Source organism: Drosophila miranda, assembly GCF_003369915.1.
Source record: "Drosophila miranda strain MSH22 chromosome Y unlocalized genomic scaffold, D.miranda_PacBio2.1 Contig_Y1_pilon, whole genome shotgun sequence".
NCBI classification, from domain to species: domain Eukaryota; kingdom Metazoa; phylum Arthropoda; class Insecta; order Diptera; family Drosophilidae; genus Drosophila; species Drosophila miranda.
The window spans coordinates 16,314,176-16,336,912 of NW_022881603.1; the positions used below are offsets into that span (position 1 = coordinate 16,314,176).

General features: G+C 44.7%; 4 protein-coding genes, 2 long non-coding RNA genes and 2 pseudogenes across 6 annotated transcripts; 2 read left to right on the forward strand and 6 right to left on the reverse strand.

The window, feature by feature from the left end:
• Positions 1–274: 274 nt before the first annotated feature.
• Positions 275–1,534, reverse strand: LOC117189962 (annotated as a pseudogene).
• Positions 1,535–1,569: 35 nt separating this feature from the next.
• Positions 1,570–3,871, reverse strand: LOC117189961 (cyclin-dependent kinase 9-like). The gene is made up of 4 exons (XM_033395043.1): positions 3,693–3,871; positions 3,546–3,630; positions 3,232–3,489; positions 1,570–2,367 (listed from the first exon to the last, which is right to left on the reverse strand). Exons 1-4 carry the CDS (start codon positions 3,869–3,871, stop codon positions 1,681–1,683), a joined length of 1,209 nt encoding a protein of 402 aa, XP_033250934.1. The 3' UTR covers positions 1,570–1,680.
• Positions 3,872–4,065: 194 nt separating this feature from the next.
• Positions 4,066–5,428, forward strand: LOC108159425 (28S ribosomal protein S15, mitochondrial). The gene is made up of 3 exons (XM_017292692.2): positions 4,066–4,332; positions 4,397–4,530; positions 4,871–5,428. The coding sequence occupies exons 1-3, from the start codon at positions 4,127–4,129 to the stop codon at positions 5,368–5,370; spliced, it is 840 nt and encodes a 279-aa protein (XP_017148181.2). The 5' UTR covers positions 4,066–4,126; the 3' UTR covers positions 5,371–5,428.
• Positions 5,362–6,714, reverse strand: LOC117189963 (zinc finger Ran-binding domain-containing protein 2-like). The gene is made up of 3 exons (XM_033395045.1): positions 6,465–6,714; positions 6,085–6,383; positions 5,362–6,031 (listed from the first exon to the last, which is right to left on the reverse strand). Exons 1-3 carry the CDS (start codon positions 6,560–6,562, stop codon positions 5,574–5,576), a joined length of 855 nt encoding a protein of 284 aa, XP_033250936.1. The 5' UTR covers positions 6,563–6,714; the 3' UTR covers positions 5,362–5,573.
• A 151-nt stretch (positions 6,715–6,865) lies between these two features.
• On the forward strand, positions 6,866–8,612 carry LOC117189966. The gene is made up of 3 exons (XR_004473614.1): positions 6,866–7,165; positions 7,228–7,735; positions 7,817–8,612. It is a non-coding gene; the product is annotated as an uncharacterized LOC117189966 (long non-coding RNA).
• LOC117189965 lies at positions 8,523–8,797 on the reverse strand. Its single transcript, XR_004473613.1, has 2 exons — positions 8,704–8,797; positions 8,523–8,645 (listed from the first exon to the last, which is right to left on the reverse strand). It is a non-coding gene; the product is annotated as an uncharacterized LOC117189965 (long non-coding RNA).
• Positions 8,798–16,387: 7,590 nt separating this feature from the next.
• LOC108159426 (40S ribosomal protein S24) lies at positions 16,388–17,300 on the reverse strand. The gene is made up of 2 exons (XM_017292693.2): positions 17,199–17,300; positions 16,388–16,925 (listed from the first exon to the last, which is right to left on the reverse strand). Exon 2 carries the CDS (start codon positions 16,913–16,915, stop codon positions 16,520–16,522), a length of 396 nt encoding a protein of 131 aa, XP_017148182.2. The 5' UTR covers positions 16,916–16,925; positions 17,199–17,300; the 3' UTR covers positions 16,388–16,519.
• A 1,959-nt stretch (positions 17,301–19,259) lies between these two features.
• On the reverse strand, positions 19,260–20,820 carry LOC117191395 (annotated as a pseudogene).
• Between the last annotated feature and the right edge of the window lie 1,917 nt (positions 20,821–22,737).

Genomic DNA, 22,737 nt, shown 5'->3' on the forward strand with positions numbered 1-22,737 from the left:
ACCATACCAAACGTTTGCTCCGTTTTAGGTAGTCTCTATACATATTAGTTATGATACTCAAATTTATACTATCTCCGTACTATCCACCTACTACTATATTTGCATTAACACACAATTGCGACCTATGCTATTGAATTCGTTTGAAGTCTACATATGTAGGTGTATAAAAAATCAAATGTAAATATATCCAGCACTCGTACCTATATATTTGAGTTGAAATACTCTTCAGTGGAACACAAAATTTTGCTATTAAGGAATTGTCAATATCTTAACTAAGTTCTAGTTTACGTTTGATTCGCTAATAAGCAAAAGTAAAATCCTGTAAATGTGTATTTTTGAAATCAAATAAACGAATTACATATATTAATAGTCGTTCTCCCTTAGTAAAAGTATTAACTACTCATGGCCTCGCTGTGCAGATGGCGATTTTTTTGAAGATCACACAATGATTGCCCTGATCGTAGTAGCTTTATAAGCTCAACCTCTGGCACATGGGCCACTAACTTCTCCAGCTCGTGCTCCTCAAAGACGTGATGGTAACGTAGAAACGTGGTGCGTTGCTCATCCTTGGTCTTCCAGTGTACTAGGACGTCCTGCTGCTGGAACTCAGTGCGGTTGGTGTGCACTGGAAGGGAAACATGACCTTGTGGCCGCTGTTCAAGTTCATGTTGCTGCTTCTGTCGCTGCTTCTGCTCGGTGGTGCGTTCCTTGTTCACGGCCTCGTTTTGCCTGAGGTAGGCGGATTTTCTATTGTTGCGTCGCTGTTCCTTGGCCCAGACATAGACCAGAGCCCGGCCATCTGGCCGGAGGACACGTGCCATCTCCCGTAGAGCACTCAGGCGACGGTCAGCACTGGCCAGATGATGGATGACCGCAATGCTAATGCACCCATCGATGCTGGACGAGCGCACGGGTACATTTAGGCAGTCGCAACGAAAGACGTTCTGGCCCTTTTGTTGTCCGACTGCGAGCAATCCTTGGGACCGATCACATCCAATGGCTAAGATGTGGGCATTGCAGCCGAGGTACTTTCCATTGCCACAGCCGACGTCAAGGACCACAGACTCGGGCTCGAAGCTATCCAGGAACTGGGCCACCTGAGGCCACGGCGAGTGCCGCGTCTCACTAAAATGATTTGCAATTTTATCGTACACCTCGTGAACATTCTGCTGCTCAAGACTAACGGCTTGGTCGCCAATGTGGTGGACATCTCTTGCGGCACTTTGGATTGCTGGCTATCACACAGCATGGGGTAGGAGCAGTTGCAGTTGCCTCGTCGCAAGCGCCTAAACGTGAGGGATGTCCTCTTGCTGCGGGCTTGCGTAGTCAAACTTCCAGTGGCTGTGGGCACCACATCGATGTGCTTGGGCTTAATCCCATGCGTCCAATCGTAGCGAGCTTCTCCGGACATGATCAATAGGGAGCGGCGGGGCATCTACGCCGTTTTTTATCCGCTTTTTTGGCATTGCTTACAGTTGGCTGCTGTTGCTCAACGTGCATGCTGCCACCAGTGTGTACATGTCACCCCGAAAGGAAATATTTAGAAAATCAAAAAATTATAGGGGGATATCAGTTGCAAATGCAATATAATTATTGTATGGTATACCTCAAGCCTAACTAAGTGCTTATAGTTCGTGATAGGGAAAATCTTACAGATATATGTTAGTTTTAGAACATATTCTACCAGACTCTGTCAATCATGTTGTTGTCCTGCGGCTTCTGATTCATCGTGGTCAACTGCTGATGGTAGTTGCGCATCTGATTGCTGCGCCGCGGCTGTGCCAGATACTCGAACATGCTCTGCAGATGCTGCGACAACATCTTGCTCAAGTCACTGGGCATGGGATCGGTCCAGAAGAAGTCGTGGTTCAGTGCTGTATCCGCATCAATGCGCTTCTTGGGATCCAAAGTCAGGAGTTTGTCGAGCAAATCGCACCCAGTGGGATCCTTAACATACGGACGCAGGCGCTCCTTTACTCGCCGTTTCTGATTCTTTGGCAGTTCAATGGACTTGTACAGTTCCAGTTCCTCCACTCCTGGCCAAACGTCTGGCGTAAACGATCCACACAGCTGCGAGATGAAAGTCAGCTGCTGCTGCTCTGTGTTGCCCTGCATAATGGGAGACCGTGTCCACATCTCGGCCATGATGCAGCCAGCGCCCCACATGTCCACGGGCGGACCATAGTTGCGATCTCCCAGCAGCAACTCTGGCGGCCGATACCACAGCGTGACCACTCTGTTTGTGTAGCGATTCTTTGAATCATTCTTTGGGATACTAAATGCGCGTGCTAAGCCAAAGTCGGCCAGCTTTAGGATTCCATGTTTTGTAATCAGAACATTGGCAGCCTTCATATCTCTATGCAAAATCTGAAAGATAGCAGCCAAAAGATGGAGTTTTCGTGTCATCATAATAATTCATATTACCAAAGACTATACAATACCAAGATGTCGCATGAGCGACCAAAAAGCTGTTCTATGGCGGGTCCTAACATTAGGACCCAAAAGTCACGAGGGAGGGCGCGGGGTTTAAATTCCCTTTTCGCCTGTACTTCGTCTCTACCGCGACCCCGCTGCCCATCGGTTTCGTCTGTTCGGCAACAGCACCGTCGAAGCGGTGGTCGCAGATCGCCGATGTCTTTGGAGCGGCACAGTGGGACCTTTGGCCGTCTCAGCTTGCTAAATTAGTTAGTTAGTCAATAAATATTTGCACACTGAAAAAATGTTAAACTTTGAGTGCTTATATGTATCTCCTAAACTAAAACTATCTTGAAAATTCGATTGGAAAATTCTCTATTAGATGCGTACATTAAATTTATCTAAAGCACTCATACAATTTTTTGACTATTTCGGCTGAGTCCCCACTGTGCCGCGCCAAAGACATCAGCGACCACGCTGCCCTACGGTTTTGGCACGCAGACACTGACATGCTTTCAGTGCGCTTGTGTGTGAAGCTAAAAGCCGTATATGCTGCGGGCGAAACCGGTTTATGGCCGTGCCGACCTAGGACATACACACATATACACAACTACAAGCATATTTCTGGGTTGGCTCGAGCTCGTGCTGACCGAGGCATTGACGACGCCGAGTAGCACTTTGGAGGCGAAGGTAGCGTAAAAGAGAATTGAAGTACTATCCCCGCGCGCCCGTACCCTGAAGCGTCAAACGAAAATTGAAAAAGCATTTGTTCCTCATGCGACATCTTGGTATTGTATAGTCTTTGATATTACACACCTTGTTGCTGTGTATGTAGTAGAGGCCGTTCAGCAGCTGCTGCATAACCTTTTTGATCTCTCCGAGGCTGAATTTCACGTTCATGTTCGACAGCAGCCCAGCCAAGTCGTGCTCGCAGAAATCGAAGACCAAATAGAAAGTGGACCTGTAACCATTGGTGGCTGTGGCCTTTGTTCGGCAGATCTCAATCAGGTTGACCACATTTTCGTGTTTCAGCAGTTGCAGGATTCGAATCTCACGCAGGGCTGTGATGGGAAACTATTTAAGAAAGATATATTGTTTCCGATTCGCTGTGAAATAATTTTTCCACTCACGCCTTCCTTTTCGTTGTCCATGAGCACTTTTTTCATGGCCACAAACTTTTTGTTGCTCTTCTTTTCCCGGGCTTTGAACACCTCACTGGAATACACAAAAATGCATCCCTTATAGGGATATGTAAAAAAATGCTCTAATTAACTAACCCAAAGGTCCCCTGGCCAATTTTGGCCACCTTTTCGTATTTGCTGCTCTCATCGCAGTAGGGAAAGTCGTAGTCTTCAATGTACTTCTGCTTCTCCATCAGCGACATGGTCCGCGACGAAGTTGAGGCCACGCTGGAGGGCGTGGACGGTTGCTGCAACATGTGGGACACGTGCGACATGGTCAAATATCACGAATTTTCACGTTGCACAGTCCAAAATCAATTCGAAACGTAGGAGCGCAACAATTAGTGGCTTTGTGCCCTCGATGTTTATTCCAAGTTAAATGTGGACACACCATGCTGAAGATATCGATGCTAGTATCGATGGTTCTGCGGAACAGCTGATGCACAATTATACTTTTCTGTTTGTTTGTGTACACTGGCCAAGTGATATAACCTATCGACCACTAGGCTACAAAATAAAAATCAAAATTAATGAATAAACTATTAAATATAGCGCAGGCAGTACCGCGCCAATTTATTCGTAAATATGCCTTTAAGTCGGACCTAAAAATCAAATGGGTGCGCCCAGAGAAGATCTCGTGCATTAAGCCAGAAAAGAGCGGCGATCTTTCCAAGCTTCCACTCCTGAATGCCGACGAAGTTATTCTGGACTACAGAGATTGCAAGGAGTTGGAAAAGTAAGCACTTCTTGCAAACAATTCGATGCGGAAGGTATTAAGTAGTTTTGGTTTGCTTTTGTAGTGCCGACGATACGGTTAAATCCCTGTTTAAGCTGTGCAACAACGCCAACCATCTGACGACACGTTACTACCGCGATCAGATGGTGAAGGAAGTGCAGAGACATGCCCAGGACTACGGATCGATGGAGTCGAAGTGTAGGTATCAAATGATCAAACGTTAAGAGCTCACCGGGATATTTTCACCTTGCTACATGCTAGTCCACCGTTCAGAAACTGAAAACTGACATGTATTCTTTAGAATTCTCGCCTTAAATAGAATGCATGAATGTTTCTCATACGATGACAGAGTATACGCAGGAACCCTAGGTAGGAGATAATGGTAGTTTGCAGGAAAGCACTGTCCATAAAATAGTTAGGTACCCAGTTCAGCCAGATTTTATGGGTGTGTTTTGTATTTGGGTTTTTTTCTAGCTGGTTTTACTTTTTCCTCAAGTGCTTCTGCAGAATAACCAATATAACATTCGTCCTTTTTTAGTGGCCAACATGACCGCCATTATTCGTCGTTATCAAGAGCATATGGATAAGCACCCCCGCGACAAGATGATTAAGGTGCGGCTCAAGGAGCTGATTGATAAGCGCAAGAAGTTTCTTAAATATCTGAGACGCTGGGACTATCCCCGCTTCGAATGGATATTAGAGAAGCTTGATTTGGTATACAAGCCACCGCCAGCACATTTCCATTGGATCACCCGCAAGGAGTCGCTGCAGAAGTTAACCGACACCTACTGCGAAAACTTGAAGGAGGAACGACTCGAAGCCTATCACAAAGAACTGCAGGCCCAAAAAATATCCTTCTTAGAAGATGCCATTCGTAAAATGGAATTTATACGAAAAGAGCAAATATCCTGCGATATTCCATTGACGGTGACCGAGGAGCAAATCGAGAAGTCGAGTAAAGAGTTGGTTCTGTTGATAGAGCAACGCGATGCGGCAGCGGCTGTTACCAGCAAAAAACAAGACGATAGCTTCAATTAGGCCCAATTTTTGTATATTATGGTGTCTTACAATAAATGTAAATGCTGCTGTTCTTAAATTATGGCTTTTATTATAATTTTTAGAATAAATTTGACCTTATTTAGCATGTCATGATTGGGGGCAGCGCAGAGTATGTAAAGTAAATAAATAATCAAATAAATATCCCCTCGGAAAGAAGTGAAGAGAAACGCAATAAAATTTAGCTAACGTCTGCTGGGTGATGCTGTGCTCTTCTTGCCACGCCTACTGGTGGACCCACTGCTGGTCGAGCTGCTCGAGGATGACGACGACGATGACGAATCGCTGGAGCTGGACGAGCTAGACGAGGACGAGGATGATACGGACGATGGGGAATCGCGTGAGGTCCGTTTGCCCTCCTTGATGTCTCTGCCATTGCCCGTAGGCTCCTTGTTATTGACTTCGGATGAGGTGACTTCATTGTCACCCCATAGATCGTACTTGGACAGATCCCCATCATCATCATCGTCGTCCTCTTCCTCATCCTCCCCAGCGTCGCTGGCCCTCCTTGCTCGCTTAGACCCATCGCGCTCTTCATAGCTCTTCCGCTTCTTACGCCGCCCAAACTCATCGTACTCGCTGTCCGACTCCTGGCGTTCCTTGTACTCTACAACTCCGCGATCATTATAGCCACCACCAAAGCCTAAAATCGGTAATTAGCAAGCTTATATGGATTGTGCTGTGCGCAGAGCTTACCAGTTCGCTCCTCCGAGTCCGTAAACTTGGGCGAATTACACATGTTACAGGTCTGTCGCCTGGCCCAGTTCACGTTTGCACACTTGGCGCACTGCCAGTCTTCGGCGCTGAAGAGCCCTCGCGACTTATCCGCTGCCGCTTTGCCGATCTCGGTGCCCAGCTTCTTCTTGCTGGAGCTGCTGCTGCTGCTGCTACTGCCATTGCCCCGGTCACGGTCGCGCTCTGGCTTATCAATGCTATCACGGTCGTGATTGCACTTATTGCATTGCGTGCGGCGCGCGAAATTCAGATGCCGACAGCTGCAAAGTCGTGCGAATATATCAAAATATCCTGGCTCCTCATGGGTATTCGCGTTTCCCTCAATATTTACGCGCACTCACTCATAATCTGGGCAAATCCAATCACCAGGCGAGACGACGCCGCCGCTGCTGCTGGTGCCGCCTGCTGCTCCGCCACTCCCATTGGAATTGGTGGACATGTCTAAGCTCGATTGTAGCCTCTCTAATGCCACTTACTACTCGGAGAGCCCTCTTAGCCTTAGCTGAAGCATTTAAACGACTTTTATACAATTATTTCTGTATACGAATCCGGTTGAAGATTATCCAACAAAAAAAATATGCACAGCGTGGCCAGACGATAGCACAATCGATGCAAATATCGATAGATCGGTACCAGAACCGACCGGTCACACTGCTCGTCATTCCACCCCTCCGACAATGTCCTTATAGGCTCTGCACACTGAGCCCACCCGGGGGAATGTTGGGATTTTTTGACAGATGTGAAACTCCGATTCACACTGCCACCATCCACCATCCACCATCCGTCAAAAACAGCTGATGCCAATAACAAGTTCATTAAATTTGCGCGGAAGATTTATTAATTCTTGGTTCTTATAATGGATGATGAAGATATAGCAATTATTTCGGCTGTGGTTCAACAGCAAAATATTTTCTTGCACCAACTAATAATGTTGCTGTCAATGAATAATGATGATGACGATGATGACTTTAACATTGACGAGGATGAGATGACCCAGATGACTGCCATAAAAACACAAAAGCCAGGAAGATTATGGTCGTTTGTGAGTACTTCTACTAACTTCAACCATAGTTTAAAGTACAAGGACATATTTTATGGTTTTAGAAGCGGTTCCGGACATTTTGGGAGAAAGATGTACCAGAAAACAACGAGGCGTTTTTCAAAGAGAGTTTCCGAATGGAGAGGCCCTGCTTTGATATTTTAGTGAATCGGCTTGAAGTGCTGCGAAAGAAGGACACCAACTGCCGAGCTGCAATTCCTTTGGAAAAGCGCATCGCCATTGCGCTATACACTTTATGCTCGTCCTCTGAATACCGAACAGTTGGCAGGCTTTTCGGTGTAGCTCCAAACAGTGTGTGTAATATCCTGCACGAGTTTTGCAGAGCACTTATCGACGAGTTTTCGAAGGAGTACATGTCGCCCAATTACCTAACTTCCGACAAAATTGATGAGTGCGTAAAGGGATTCGAGGCAATTGGGTTTCCTCAGTGCCTAGGTGCAATTGGTAGGAAATCAATAAGAACGAAATAAAACCACCAGCAGCTGAGGCAGTAGACCACCATAACTATAAGGGCTGGTATTCCACAGTCTTGTTTGCCCTAGTGGATTATAGGTATGCAAATATCTTGCGCAAAAATATGTATTTAGCAAGTTGGTTTTATGTCCTAAATTATTTAAATCCGATTCTTTTTAGATACAGATTTACATATGTAAATATCGGCTCTGCAGGAAGGTGCAATGACTCGATGATATACCAGAAGTCAAGCCTTGCAAAACACATCGAAGCATCGGCATTACTCCAAGAGAAAGCCAAGGAAATAAGCGGAGTAAACGTCCCTGTAATGCTTATCGGGGACTCGGCATTTAGGTTTTCTAAAAAGCTGATGAAACCTTACCCGTTTTCCACAGTCGCCTCTTTGGAATAGCGCACGTTTAACTACAACCTTTCCAAAGCTAGGGGAGTGGTGGAAAATGCATTTGGGCATTTAAAAGCCAGATTTCGAATAATCGGAAAAGGTCTTGATAGCCACCACAAAAATAATAGCGCCATAATAATGAGCTGTTGTATTTTACACAATATATTAAATATGCACAACAGCGCGATTAATGAAAATTGGGAGCTTGCAACAAATGAGCAGCGCGAACAGCCCGATACCAGCAACAGTTCTGCTGACTTTAATCAGTCAGCAGAACAGATACGATCTGCAATCGCAAAATATTGTGTAGACCGTAATGAAAATTAAAAACTTATTTATTTTTATTTTTTAAAACTTCTAATAAGTCGTTCTGGAATTTTGTTTGGGTGCTGATCAAGTCCTGCACCATCTTCTCCTGCCTAACGTGTTGCTCCTCCTTCTTTCTGTGGTGGTCCTTTTGTTGTTCGAGACGCTCCTGGGTGATCTCTGCCAGCCACGAAATGTCGGTCTTTTTCTTTTTCTTTGGCGGACGCCCAGACAAGGTGCTGGAGCTACAAGATCCGTCCAGGTCCATCTCAATAATATTCGAAAAGTACTCATCAGGATCTGCAATGAACACCTTAAATGAAATATATTTTTTTAGCAATAAATTAATAAAACTTACTGTCGTTGTCCAATGTGCTCTGCTCCATGTTGTTTGCACTCAAGATGCCAAATCAGCGAACTTCAGTTCAGCGCCCTGAATGTGACGGTCAACCGGCGGTAATCTGATTGAAAATTCGGAAGACTTTTTCCAAAAACAAACGTGATGATGACTCCGGTCCAGCGGGCTCTAGTTTCGGTTTTTACGTTAAATTGTCAGGTAATGTATGACTAAAAAAAAACAAGTGCTCGACTTCAAAGCATTTATTGGACTGGTCGCAGCCAGAGATAGCAAAACTCCCCGACTCCACCGTCGAGCCGATCTTGAATGCGCAGAGAGCAGTACAAGAGCGCGGCGTGTGATAGCAAAAGCTCTGCTCACAACATCGCACACGCTACGATACGGTAATTACGATCGTCTGCTGCAACATTCCGGCCCCGTTGAAGACCTCCGGTGCTTCAACCGTCTATTGGCAGTTTTGCCAATTTGTGTATGGGGCGTTTAATTACGCCCGCGGGTGTTCGCACCTCGGCGACGCGCACTCTCCCATCTTCTGCCTTGATTGCGGCCACCACTCGTCCTGTGGTCCACTTCTGTGGCGGTGTGTTGTCCTCGTGGACGAGCACTAGACAGCCAATGTCCAAGTCTGGCCCTTTGGTAGCCCACTGGTGACGCTTCTGCAGGCTGACCAGGTAGTCCTTGGACCAGCCCTGCCAAAACTGCTGCTTGAGCGCTGACAGCATTCGCCACCGCTTCAAGTCGTGATCTGATTCGGGCGGCAGCGAAAGAAGCGGCTGCCCGATCAGCAGGTGCCCTGGCGTTAGCGCTTCTCCATCGCTGGGATCGATTCCCGGGGACGCGATTGGCCGGGAGTTGAGAAGAGCCTCTACCTCTACCAGGTGGGTGCACAGCTCGTCCGCGGTGAGCTTGGCGTTGCCCACTCCGCGTACCAACCTCTGCTTGGCTGATTTGACGGCTGCCTCCCACAATCCGCCGAATTGTGGTGCTCTCGGTGGTATGAAACACCACTCGACGCCTTGGCGCGCTGCGTACGCCTTGAGCCGGTCCTGGTCCCTCTGGTACGCTTGTTGCAGCTCGTTCAGCACCTTGCTCGCGCCCACGAAGTTGGTGGCGTTGTCGCTGTACACCTTCTCCGGAAGGCCTCTTCTCCCGATGAACCTTTTAAAAACAGATAAAAAACTATCAGTGGAAAAATCTGCTACAAGCTCCAGGTGAACAGCTTTTGATACAAAGCAGACGAAGACGGCTACATATGTCTTAATAGGGGGCCTGCCGCGAATCTTGAGAGACACGTAGAATGGGCCGCAGAAATCTACCCCACAAATCAAAAAGGGCCGAGCTCTTCGCACTCTATCTGCTGGCAGGTTTCCCATGATCTGTCCCTGTAGGACTGGCTTGTATCGGAAGCAGTGCACACAATTTCTCAGGATCCTTGTACATGCTTCTCGAGCATTGATTAGCCATATCTGCTGCCTTAGCAACGAAACCATGACTTTGGCGCCTGCATGGTAGTGAGTCCGATGCAAATTGCGAAGATAAAGCGTCACGAACTGCGACTTTTGCGACAGCAGCAGAGGAAATTTGGCGTCATACGGAATCTCTGCGTTGAGCAACCTTCCTTCCACTCGAATCAGTCGCAGCGTTACTCCGTCGAGTTCGCTCGTATGTATGAACGTGTTTAGTCGTTGAAGATGCGGTGACAGGATTTCCGACCTCGCTAGCTTGTGGAATTCTGGTCCCAACTCGTGTGTTTGGACTACTTCTACCAGCCATAGAAATGAGACCGTAAGTTCTTTGGCTGACAGAACGACCTCTCGACTACGCTCGCTTCCTTGTAGGAACCGGTTTACATATGCCATAATCCGAAGCAATTTCTCAAAGGAAGAGCATCTTTCAATCAACTCGATGAAATCATTGGCCTGACACTTTTCCACTGAATGTGTTGCCAAACACTTCTTGTTTTCCGACCGTTCCATTTCTGGGGACAACTCAACCTGATGTAGACATGGCCACTCCTCAGAATTCCTGAGCAGAAATTGGGGACCCTCAGTCCACAATGAGCACGTTACACCGTCTACGTCTGTGCCACGTGACACCAAATCGGCTGGGTTTTGCTCAGTAGGAACGTGCCGCCAAGTCACACCGCTTGACGATTCCTGGATTTCAGCAACCCTATTGGCCACAAACGTTGCGAGCGTGGCTGGATCCCTTTCCAGCCAGTACAAGGTGACTTGGGAGTCCGACCAAAAGTTCACACTTTCGATCATGAACTTGTCCAGGAGCGGTTTTACTTGAGCCCATAAAGTGGATAACAGGAGTGCTGCGCACAATTCGAGTCTTGGAATCGATTTCGTTTTGAGAGGAGCTACTCGAGACTTTGCGGTAAGAAGCTTAGACACGACATTTTTACCATCACTGGTACGGATGTAAATGCAGCATCCGTACGCTTCACCTGATGCGTCTGCGAATCCGTGAATCTGAACGCTTTTATTCGTGGGAAGGCCAATGTAGCGAGGTATGGTTATCTTGTCTAATTCAAACAAATTTTGCTTGAAGTGGTTCCAACTCGTGTGCAAACTCATGGGAACCGACTCGTCCCAATCCAACTTTTGCCGCCACAATTGCTGCAGCAATATTTTTGCCCTCGTTATTAAGGGACATAATAACCCTAATGGGTCGAACAATCGGGACGCAACTGACAAAATGTTTCGTTTTGTAGGGGTCAATGAATCAAATGAGTCATCTAAATGATAATGGAACAAATCATTTTGCGGATTCCATCTAATTCCGAGCGTTTTAACAGACGACGAAGGATCAAACTGCAGCGATTTCTCCTGGCCACTATCGGACAGCAGCTGGGGATGATTTGACGCCCACTTGGCCAACTTAAAACCCCCGGATTCTAAGACCTCACACACTTCCAGCCGAATACGTTCTAAATCTTCCAGACTGTTTGCTCCAGTAAGCATATCATCGACGTAAAAGTCACTTTTTATGACTTGTGATGCAATAGGATGGGACTCAGCATAAACGTCTGCCAATTCAACGAGACAGCGGATGGCCAGAAATGGAGCTGAGGCTGTCCCATAAGTAACCGTATTCAGGCGATACGTTTGAACATCTACATTTGCCTTATCCCTCCACAGAATCAATTGGAAATTTCGGTCTTCTTCGGCGACCTGAACTTGCCTATACATTTTGGAGATGTCAGCTGTGAGCGCAAAACGATTTAATCGAAATCGGGCAAGAGTTGCGTAAAGCTCCCTCTGAATAGTTGCACCCACCATCAAAGTCTCATTTAATGAGATTGAAGTCGATGTTTTGCTCGATGCATCGAAAACGACGCGTAGCTTGGTGGTTTTACTATCAGGTCTCAGGACACATTGATGTGGAATGTAGTAATGGCGTCCTGGAGGAGTGTCTGGAAGCAATGACATGTGGCCAAGGATGAGATACTCTTTCATAAACTCCATATACAGATCATGCAAACACTGATCTCGTGCAAGTCTGCGTTCTAGGGATAGAAAGCGGCGTTTTGCCGTCTCGAACGAGAAACCCAACACGTTGGGATTTATTTTAAATGGCAGCCCCACTTCAAAACGACCCGATTCGAGCCTGCGTAAAGTCTGCTTAAAGTTTTGTTCGCAAGCCAATTGCTCAGCTGTATATACAGCCTTCGACTTCTCTGGGACCTGTTCCAATTCCCAAAAGCGCTCCACCAGAGAGTCGAGAGAACAATGATCGCTACCAACAGCGATATTGCATACAGCATCCTGTGCTGATGCCTTATATTTTCCTTAAACAATCCATCCCAGCAATGTTTTCTGGATTGTTGGATGTTCGGAACTTGCCTTTAATTGGCCTACACACATTAACTCAAAAAAGGTTTCTGCCCCTATCAATAAGTCAACCTTAGCAGGCTTGTAAAACTGCGGGTCTGCCATCTGCAGGTTTGCTGGTATCTTCCATTGGGCGAAATTGACAACATGATCGGGTTGGTATGTGGAAATCGACCTTAACACCCAAAAATCGGAATCAAAGTTGTGATCGTTGATACGAGATTGGACAGAAGTATGAATCTTGTGCTTTATGACGGACGAGTTTTTTCCAACAGTTGTGATATTAAGGCACGACTCATCACGGCGCAATCGTAAGCGCTGGGCTAGATCCTCGGATATAAAATTAATTTGGGAGCCGGAATCTAGAAGTGCCCGTGCATACTGAAATTGTCCGGACCGATATTGCACCTTTACAACAGCGGTATCAAGAATAACCTGGTCAGCACTAGCAACGTGACTAGAATAAGCTGTCTGAGGCTCAGACGATGACGAATGTTCTACTGGCACAGAACTAGGCACATTTTGCTGTGGCTCAACCCCGTATCGATGAAGCAGAGTGTTATGGGGCTTAGAGCACACTCGACATTTTGCTGTCTTGCACCTCGTCACTGTATGACCTGGCTTCAAACAATTTATGCACAGTCGGAGTTGCTTGGTGATATCGAACCGTTGAAGAACAGGAAGAGCACTAAACGATTGACAATTGCTTATGGTATGATTCCCCGCGTGGCAATAGCTACATTTCGAATCAGCTCGCCTATCCGTCTTTGCACATGAAAATGACGATTTAGTGGGTCCTTTACTTGTCTCTTGTTTAGTTTTATCCTTATTCCGTGTTGACTCTTCGGCAGCTAGATGCTGATAGCGCCGATTCAGCTGGGCTGCGCACTCGGACCAAGACGGTAGTTTATTGTAATCCAGTTGCTCTTCGAACCGAGACTTCGTTGTGGGATCTACTTTAGACAGCGCTATGTGAATTAGCATCGCGCTATTTGTTGTGCTGGGAATGTCAAACAACTGCGAAACAGTATCAGAAAAGATCAAATATTTTTTGTCGTAAACCTCCTTCAAACTATCAAGAGCCTTCTCATAATTGTCTGCAGAGATCTGAAACGCCTTCACTGTTCCCAATGCATCGTCAACGAGAAACGACAGTAAGTGGGTGAATTTTTCCACATTTGATAATATTGGGTCGTTATGCACCAAACTCTCGAAAAGGCTTATAAAGTTTTTAAATTCAGAATGTTTTCCACTAAACTTGGGGAGAGTCATTTTAGGCAGATGTGATGAATGACGCTGGCTACTCCTATCCCTCCTCTGTATTCGCTGAGTTTCGGGTTCTTTAAGTGCAGACATGTACAGAGCCTTTGTGGTAACACACATATCCTCGACCGATGCTCGTAGATCGTTGTTGGGATTTAAACAATCCACGTCTGCCTGTATATCCATCAACTTTTCACAATAATTTTCGATCAGCTCGAGTCTGTATTTAATTTGAAGAGAGTCGAACGAAATAGTTTTTTCTTCAAAGGCCGTTCTCACACGCCTTAGATCGCCCATCACCCTATCGTGTCTTTGCATTGCTGTTGCTAACTTTTGCAGGACTTTTGGACCCCCTCCTTCTTTTGAACCTCCTTCCCTGGTAACAATTTCCCTTTCCTTTTCACTCATTCTGGCGCTTTCTCTTACTTCAAGAGGGTCGGAAAGTAATGCACTGGGTTTAGACAATGGTTAACCAAAATACTGTAGGGTATGCAAAAAACTATGAAAGAACGCGAAATTTCCACAAAAAACTATGTATCGGCTTCAAAGGGTTAACGCAGCGAAACAAACACAAATTATGCTGCCAATGCACACAACCAAACGCAGCCAAATTGCACAATTTGGCGCAACGATAGCGTTACCGAAGTAAAGGCAGCACCAATAAGCGGTACTTCGCAAAAGAGAATTGAAAACAGCGGCAATGACCGGAGCGTCTGATTAGCAAGTACCGTAAACCCTCATCAACTTGCACTTTTCTTCAATCCACCAATATTCCGCATATAATAAATATTTTATGTTGCTGGCTGTTCACTTTGGTTTATTTTATTACTTTGTGTTTTATTTAATTGGTATTCCAATTCAACGAGGTGCCAATGAAATTGAGATCAGTGGCCAAATAGAGAAACACAGCGCACAAAATGGTGGCTTGGTTCTAGCACTTAATTTTTTCGCACTAAATACCTGAGAATTCGGCATAGATTAGCCGAACACTTTCCTTTTTTGTTGAGTAAAGATGAATCCAATTTGTCGCACAAAACCAGCCAGCTAGAGCTCTATTCGCAACAGAACAAAAAAAACCAATGACTTGTGCCGAGACAACGAAGATGCACTGTAGGTCACTGGTTTGTCGTGCGAATTTCCACGAAATGCTGGATGCCGATGTCCCTGCTCGGGCGCCAATGAAAATTCGGAAGACTTTTTCCAAAAACAAACGTGATGATGACTCCGGTCCAGCGGGCTCTAGTTTCGGTTTTTACGTTAAATTTTCAGGCAATGTATGACTAAAAAAAAACAAGTGCTCGACTTCAAAGCATTTATTGGACTGGTCGCAGCCAGAGATAGCAAAACTCCCCGACTCCACCGTCGAGCCGATCTTGAATGCGCAGAGAGCAGTACAAGAGCGCGGCGTGTGATAGCAAAAGCTCTGCTCACAACATCGCACACGCTACGATAGGGTAATTACGATCGTCTGCTGCAATACTGATATCTTGCACATGCCGCAAGATCAGCATTATCGCTTATGCCAAGTCGGCTTACCGACTGTAGCTTTGTAGCTCTAAGTACATATATTTTGTAGCTTTGCATTCTTTGGCAATTAAATACTTTTGATTCAGCTTATGCCCCAGCTTGCTGGTGGCTCCTAGTTTTAGTTCTGTTCTTATAACGAAAGCTAACGCTTGTTAATAAACCTTGCTCCGGCAACCAGCCGTAAACACTTTGAATTATTAATTCTATACCACTGTACCACAAGGCCAGTGATAAGAGAGACAGTTATCTCTCCAACATAATCTTCATAAAGGATTCTATACCACGGAACCCGCACGAGGACCACCGCATCAAGCAGCTAAGGCTACTTGGACATACGGACAACTTAATTTACACATGTGAATTTTTGCGTGGTCCGCGCAAATCTTCAATTTTCTCCTTCCATATGTCAATCAGCAGGCTCTCAAGCGCGGCACTCCATTTCACCCTGCCGCCTGCTGTTGTTCTCTTGTTTGCTGCATTGTGTAATAATATTATATATTATAAACAATAAAAAACAAATATATCTACTCAACGTACCACTGGAGGAGTTTTCTGGCACTAAATCCATTTTATTAATAAGTTTTTCAAAAATTTGGTCTGCTGTCCTTCCGAGCTGTTCTGTTATTGTTTTTATTTTTTGTTAATTTTGTCACAATCATTGTTTACGTTTTCGCAGTGAATACCATTTTTCCATTGTGAATGACAATTATTCAGAGTTGCATTTGAAAACCATCGGCTAACTATCGCATAGAAACGTGCGGCTTAGGAACATCCAAAATGGATGGTGGACTAACTGGGAAATTTTCGGAACGGCAAAACCTTACGGACAATCCCCGAAATAGATGGTGGATGGTCGTCAGTGTGAATAGCCTATTACCAGGAAGATCATAAGATTTGACTTGGATTTCCATTTCGAACATTTTTCGCCAATATACTACATATATGCTTACTTTTAATGGTGTTGTGCATATAATATTTTCAAATGAGTTCATTCACGATTTACTTTTAGAGTTTTATTTACTTAGTATACAAACAAAAGCCACTCCAAAAGTAAACACTGATTTTGTTTCGTCCTTTGTTTGTTGGTGTAAAGGTGTAACTAACGCATAACCAGCTGCTTTAGGGAATTGTTGGTGAGCGTTCCAGCAGGCCGACAACACACACGCACTCAGGATTTGTCAGAGAATTTACTTCTTGCCAGCACCAATCTTGGCCTTGGCGGTACCACGGACCTTCTTCATCCTGTTGCGACGTTCCTTGCGCTGCTTGCGGGTCTGCTTCTTCTGCTCGAAGAGACCGTGACGGGCCAGGCGGTACTTGGGCTCGAACTTCTTGGCAAAGTCCAGGGTGTCGTAGATGAAGGCAAAGCCAGTGGAGCGGCCGCCACCGAAGTTTGTGCGGAAACCGAAGGCAAAGACGACATCGGGAGTCACCTTGTACATGGCAGCGAGCTTCTCGCGGATCTCGGTCTTGTTGACCGAAGAGAGTCCCGGGTGCAATACATCGCAGACCATTTGTTTCCTGGCAAGCAGGCGGTTGGTCATGAACTTGCGGGTGCGGACTGTGGCGGTTGTACCGGACATTTTGACGGAGCTGAAACACAAAATCCACAGATTAGTCAAACGTTTTACACAAATACTCTAGCAAATGGTTTGCCACTACAAGTTGTTGTTGTCTCTGTGCGAATCAACATAACCTCACTGCAATGAGAATGCTCCGTTGACCAGCCCGAGACTCAACGTGTGACACGCTGCTCGCGGCACTTGTTTACGCACACTTTACGACCGCTGCTTATGTGCGCAGGCATGTGCAGAATTTAGCACGGTCCTTCGGGCTCGTTTTTACCTGTTTTGGGGCTATAATTACCTATTAAAACACTCAAAACGCTTTAAACACGTCTCACTGCGAACGCGAATTTTTAGAAAGGAAAATGGTAGCACTTATCGATAAGATATACCGTCCGACCCTTAGAAATATACCAAAATATACGGTATCAGTTTTAAAATATACCGTAAATATACTATTTCTACTATTCTATTTTACATATTCCTCGTTTTTGATTTTCCGTCGATTATTACTAGCTAGATAAAACATTTTGCCATGCCCCAATAATTTTAAAAATTTCTGAATCAATTTTCTACTCGACTGGCTTGTTTTTAATACGTGCTTTTATTATATTTTGACTAAAACAAGGCTTAAACAAAATAGTTTCAACAAAAAAAAAACAGTCGCAGTGTTGCTGGTATTTGAAGACATGATGCATGTATAGGCCGTTTTATACCCTATTTCCTACCCTATTCCATACCCTATTACCCTATTCATATGAAGATCATGTTATCCAAATTGTTTTTAAAACGTAATTAATAAAGTTATTTTCTCAAATTGATATGTTTTAGACATATTCATGCATATGATCATTATCTTGTATTTATATTTATCCTTATACCTATTCTTGGTATCTATATCAATGAAATAGGTTTAAAACAGAGACTAAATTGTGTTTGCATTAATTGGAGCCTGAGATGACAAACATATTCTCAATTCTATAACACCCATTTCCCCCAGGGTATGCCCAGAAACATTTTCCGTGAATTATGAATGAGACTCATTGTGGCATATCGGTTATTACCGATTCAAATAAAGTCCGAAATATACGGTCTCATTTTCAAAAAATACCGATGAATTATTCATATTCCTCGTTTTTATACCCGATACTCATAATGAGTATTGGGGTATATTAGATTTGTGGTAAAAGTGGATGTGTGTAACGTCCAGAAGGAATCGTTTCCGACCCCATAAAGTATATATATTCTTGATCAGCATCAATGGCCGAGTCGATTGAGCCCTGTCTGTCTGTCCGTCCGTCCGTCTGTCCGTCTGTCCGTCCGTCCGTCCGTCCGTCTGTCCGTCCCTATTAGCGCCTAGTGCTCAAAGACTATAAGAGCTAGAGCAACGATGTTTTGGATCCAGACTTCTGTGATATGTCACTGCTACAAAAATATTTCAAAACTTCGCCCCGCCCACTTCCGCCCGCACAATTATACGAGAAAACCAAAAACTCAGAATCGTAGAGAACGACCATATCTATCCAGTTGCTGAATCTGGATCAGATCATTTTTATAGCCAAAAGGAACAAATCAATTTGCAGTGGCTACGCAGCGCCGAAGTCACGCTCAGACTGATTTTCTGTCTCTCTCGCACGCACTCTTTGTCGTGTCGTTTAATATTAGCGGCGTCTGCCGGAGGAGAGCCATACTGACTTAGTATCGGGTATAACTGTAGAGTTGCGGTGTCCGCAGCAACTCACAACGTTCCCACTCGTTTATATTTCGTTGAATACTACTAGCTAGATAGAACCCTCAGCCCTGCCCACATAATTGTATCCAATTAATGAACTTATTTTCTAGTTGACTGTCATATTTTAAATACTTGACTTTCATAGTTTTTGCCTCAATTTGTATTCCTCAACAACAATATAGAGTCTCGTATGGTGTGAAAACGAACCTATCCCACTTTAGCCCCCTCTATTTAAACAGTTCAACGTCTTGAGGAAAATGGTAGAATATTCTAATTGTAAATTCTTCTTGTAGATCCATTCTATCCTCTCTTTTTACCCACAAAAACCCCAAAATATGTTTCACCTAAACTAGGCTAAAATTAAAGTTAATCAAGACATATAGTATGAACCTCAGAAATATAACGTCTAATTTTTTTTAAATTTATGTTAAATATACCGATCTAAAAATGAACTTAGCCCACTTAACCCCCATCTATTTAAACAGTTGAACAATTTGAGTTTAACCGCGGAAAATAATAGTATTTGTAAATTCTTCTTGTATATCCATTCTATCCTTTCTATTTTTCCTTTCCTTTCCTTACGATATCTTTCACCTCAACTGCGTTAAAAATTATTCAATTATTCATTTTCGTAGAGTGTATTTTAATACCCACTGGTCTACAATGGTTCTCTGTACATGATCAATATTCTATGATTTGGATACACACATAGGAATGCTTCGAATAAGTTTCTGACCGTCACTTTCATGGTTTCCCGGGGATTTATTGACTTTAATATTTCTTTTTATCAACTCCCTCATCGTACTCCAAATATACGCATGATTGTTTTGAAAGAACATTCATTACAACGGTTCAAGGTTGCGTTTGATCCTTACAGGTCTGAAAATATATAAATATTTGCGAGTTTCGTCCCTTTCATTGAGTAAGTCTCGTTCTTTATTTTTAGATGAAAAATATGATATAAATATTTTTTTTAAATTTTAGTGCAGTGCAATAATATAGATATAGTGACATATCCATAATTCTCCACTTCACATACACATTATGTTTATGTCCAATTCACCCACCCCATCCACAAAAGTAACAGGACACCACTCAAGAATCAATAACTGATTCTTCCCACACTCCAAGCTAGAGTCCACTAATATAAACAATGGACCCCATTGATTCATCAACGCCAAAATCACTCCACTCTCGAGAAATCGATTTTTTACAATCATGCCACTCATGAGGACCAATCAGAGCTAGTCATAAAACCAAGGAGTATCACATCCCTAGCTCCCTCATGTAAAGCAACACCGATCGCCAGCAGCGGATGCCTTTCATCAAAACCGACGCATCCCCAAATATCGGTCGAGGCACGTACGCCACCGACACGAAGATGCAGCCGAGAAAAACAACACAAACGACAATGACTGTCTTGGCTCCCAGAGCCAGGGCCTTGAAGATATCAATGCCCTGCATGATGCCCCCATCCAGCATGACCACCAAGTCGTGGCCCAGAGCCTTCACCACTTCTGGAAGGGCCTCTATCGAGGCTGGGACTGTGTCTAATTGACGCGCTCCGTGGTTGGATACGATGATCCCGGCATAGCCAACACTTTGGCGAATACGGCGTCTTCTGCAGTCAATATCCCCTTCACGACGATGGGAAGTTGAGCGAATTTTTTCAGGCACTGGATGTCCTTCCAGGTTATTGTGCGATCGAATTGGCCGGCCACGTACTCATTAATGCCAGAGGTTCCCGTTAGGTTCCCGGGGGCCACGCCGCCGGCCTTCGCACCCAGGAAGTTCGCCAAAGTCAAGTGTGGCGGTAAGCTGAAGTTGTTCCGAGCATCGGCTCGGCGATCTCCGTTGATCGGGGCATCGATGATCAGGACGAGAGCCTTGAAGTTGGAATTCTCCGCACGACGTATCATATTCTCAGTTATCATGCTGGGTTCGGAAAGACATACACACACAAGTGTTAATAATACTCAGGTAATGAGACCCTAAAGCGACCCCATGCCTACCGGTCTTTGTAGATGTACAACTGAAACCATTTGCAGGTGTCGGGTGCGCCGGCGGCCGCCGGTTTGTCCGGCAGCTCTTGCATTGCCTAACTCGCCATCGGGATGAGCCATTTTCTGCATTGCTGTGGGTGCGATCCCCAGCGGCCACTTCATTTGCTCCCCAAAGATCTCACATCCGATGTGCGGTTGGGAAACGCCTCTCAGGCAGCGTGGACGGAGACGAAGCCTTCGGAACGCCTCACGATTTAACCCCAGTGAGAATTGCACCGCTTCTGTAGTAATCCAATGCATTTTTTCCAGCTGCTCTGCTGCCTTTTTCACAAAGTCCTCCACACCAGCGCCATTATAAAGCCGTTATGCTCAGATTATTTGAATATTTAATTGTTGTTAGCACTTCTTGCCGCGACTCCGAGAATCGAACTGAACCCACAAATTTCAAAGGCGAACCTCGATAGTTTCGACAGGCGGCACCGGCACCTGACATGGAAACTGATTACGTAGACCCTAAACAGACAATCATCTAGTTGGACTAAAACGTTTTTCTCCCAGCATTTTTTCGGATCGACCGTTTTTATATATCAATATGTATGATATGATAAATCGATCTTACTTTGCCGGAGCAGTGCAAAATCAGCATTTGTTGAACTTCCTTTGGAACCAAAGTTTTTATATGCTTTTTGATTGCCCGCTAATATCGATCATACAGCTGACATAGCTATATGATCCTCCAGAATTTCAACTCCCTCGGCTTGTACTCCTGTTCGATGTAATATATACAAAGATATTACAGGGTCGGCAATACTCTTCTTCTGTAATACCCTGAAATATAACGAAATTTACTTAAGCTATTTAAAATAGATTAGAGCTTGTTTTGACTTACTTGCATTTCTGATTCAGCTATATTCGGCATCACTGTTTAAAACTGGTTCCCACTCAATGTCTTCTTATCGCTCTCTCTCTCTTCGTTAGTTACTCTCCGCACTCATTTACGGCAACACGTTATACTCTCTCTCCATCTCCATCTCTCTCCTCTCCCATGCAAACAACTTATTTCAACCACTACACTATGATCTTTCGTCCCTCTCATCGCTGGAATGACACTGTTGATGTTTTTTTCTGACAAACAACGCGTCGGACGACGATAACGGAGGCAAGTGGAAAATTACCAGGGACTTTACTATGGAACCAAATGTTTTTGCGTCTTGAATTTCAGTCTGAAATTGAATAAATGTCTACTAAATGGCTAGACTGTACTGGTTACACGTGTAAGCCGAGGAATTCTCCTCCAAATGACATTCAGAATCCCTATACAGCACTTGGGGGTCTTATTTCCATCTTCGGTGTTGACTCCATTTATCCAGCTGTGTATCCGTTGTCCGAAACAATCCAGTGTGGGCTTTGCAGGTTTCCATTTCACTTTCACAGATCCCAAGTCGGGACAAGATCTCTACGGAACAGTCTTTCGCCTTCTGAGACAGTCCGTGGACCCGTGGAGAGAGCAAACCTTTGCCAGTGTGCGTGTTTCTACAGGCCCTCACCAACACCTTCACACAGCGCGCTGCTCTCTTTTGTCTCTACTGTCCGTGTGGGAGAGCGCTGTGTGGTGAGCAGAAAAGTGAGCTGGTATTGGTAATTGTAGGCTAAATACCAACACCAATGCAAAGGCGACCGCTCTCTTTCGCTGTTTGGACTCTCTGTTTATGTTTGGAGCCGGTTACGGGCCGGAAAGGATCAGCTGTTTCCACAGCTGTGTGGCGATGGAAATCCTGAAGGAAATTCCTGGATCTTTGCTAATTTGAAGCGAATCGAATAGGAAATATAGGAATGAGGAGGAAACTGTACTTTTCCATTCCATCACGAGTTTCATCACAAAGTCCAGAATTTCTGCTTCTCGTTTTGGGCGAGGCAAGGTACAGAAAAATGGCCTCAGTATAAGTATTTTTACATATACCCGATACTCAAAATGAGTATTGGGGTATATTAGATTTGTGGTAAAAATGGATGTGTGTAACGTCCAGAAGGAATCATTTCCGACCCCATAAAGTATATATATTCTTGATCAGCATCAATAGCCGAGTCGATTGAGCCATGTCTGT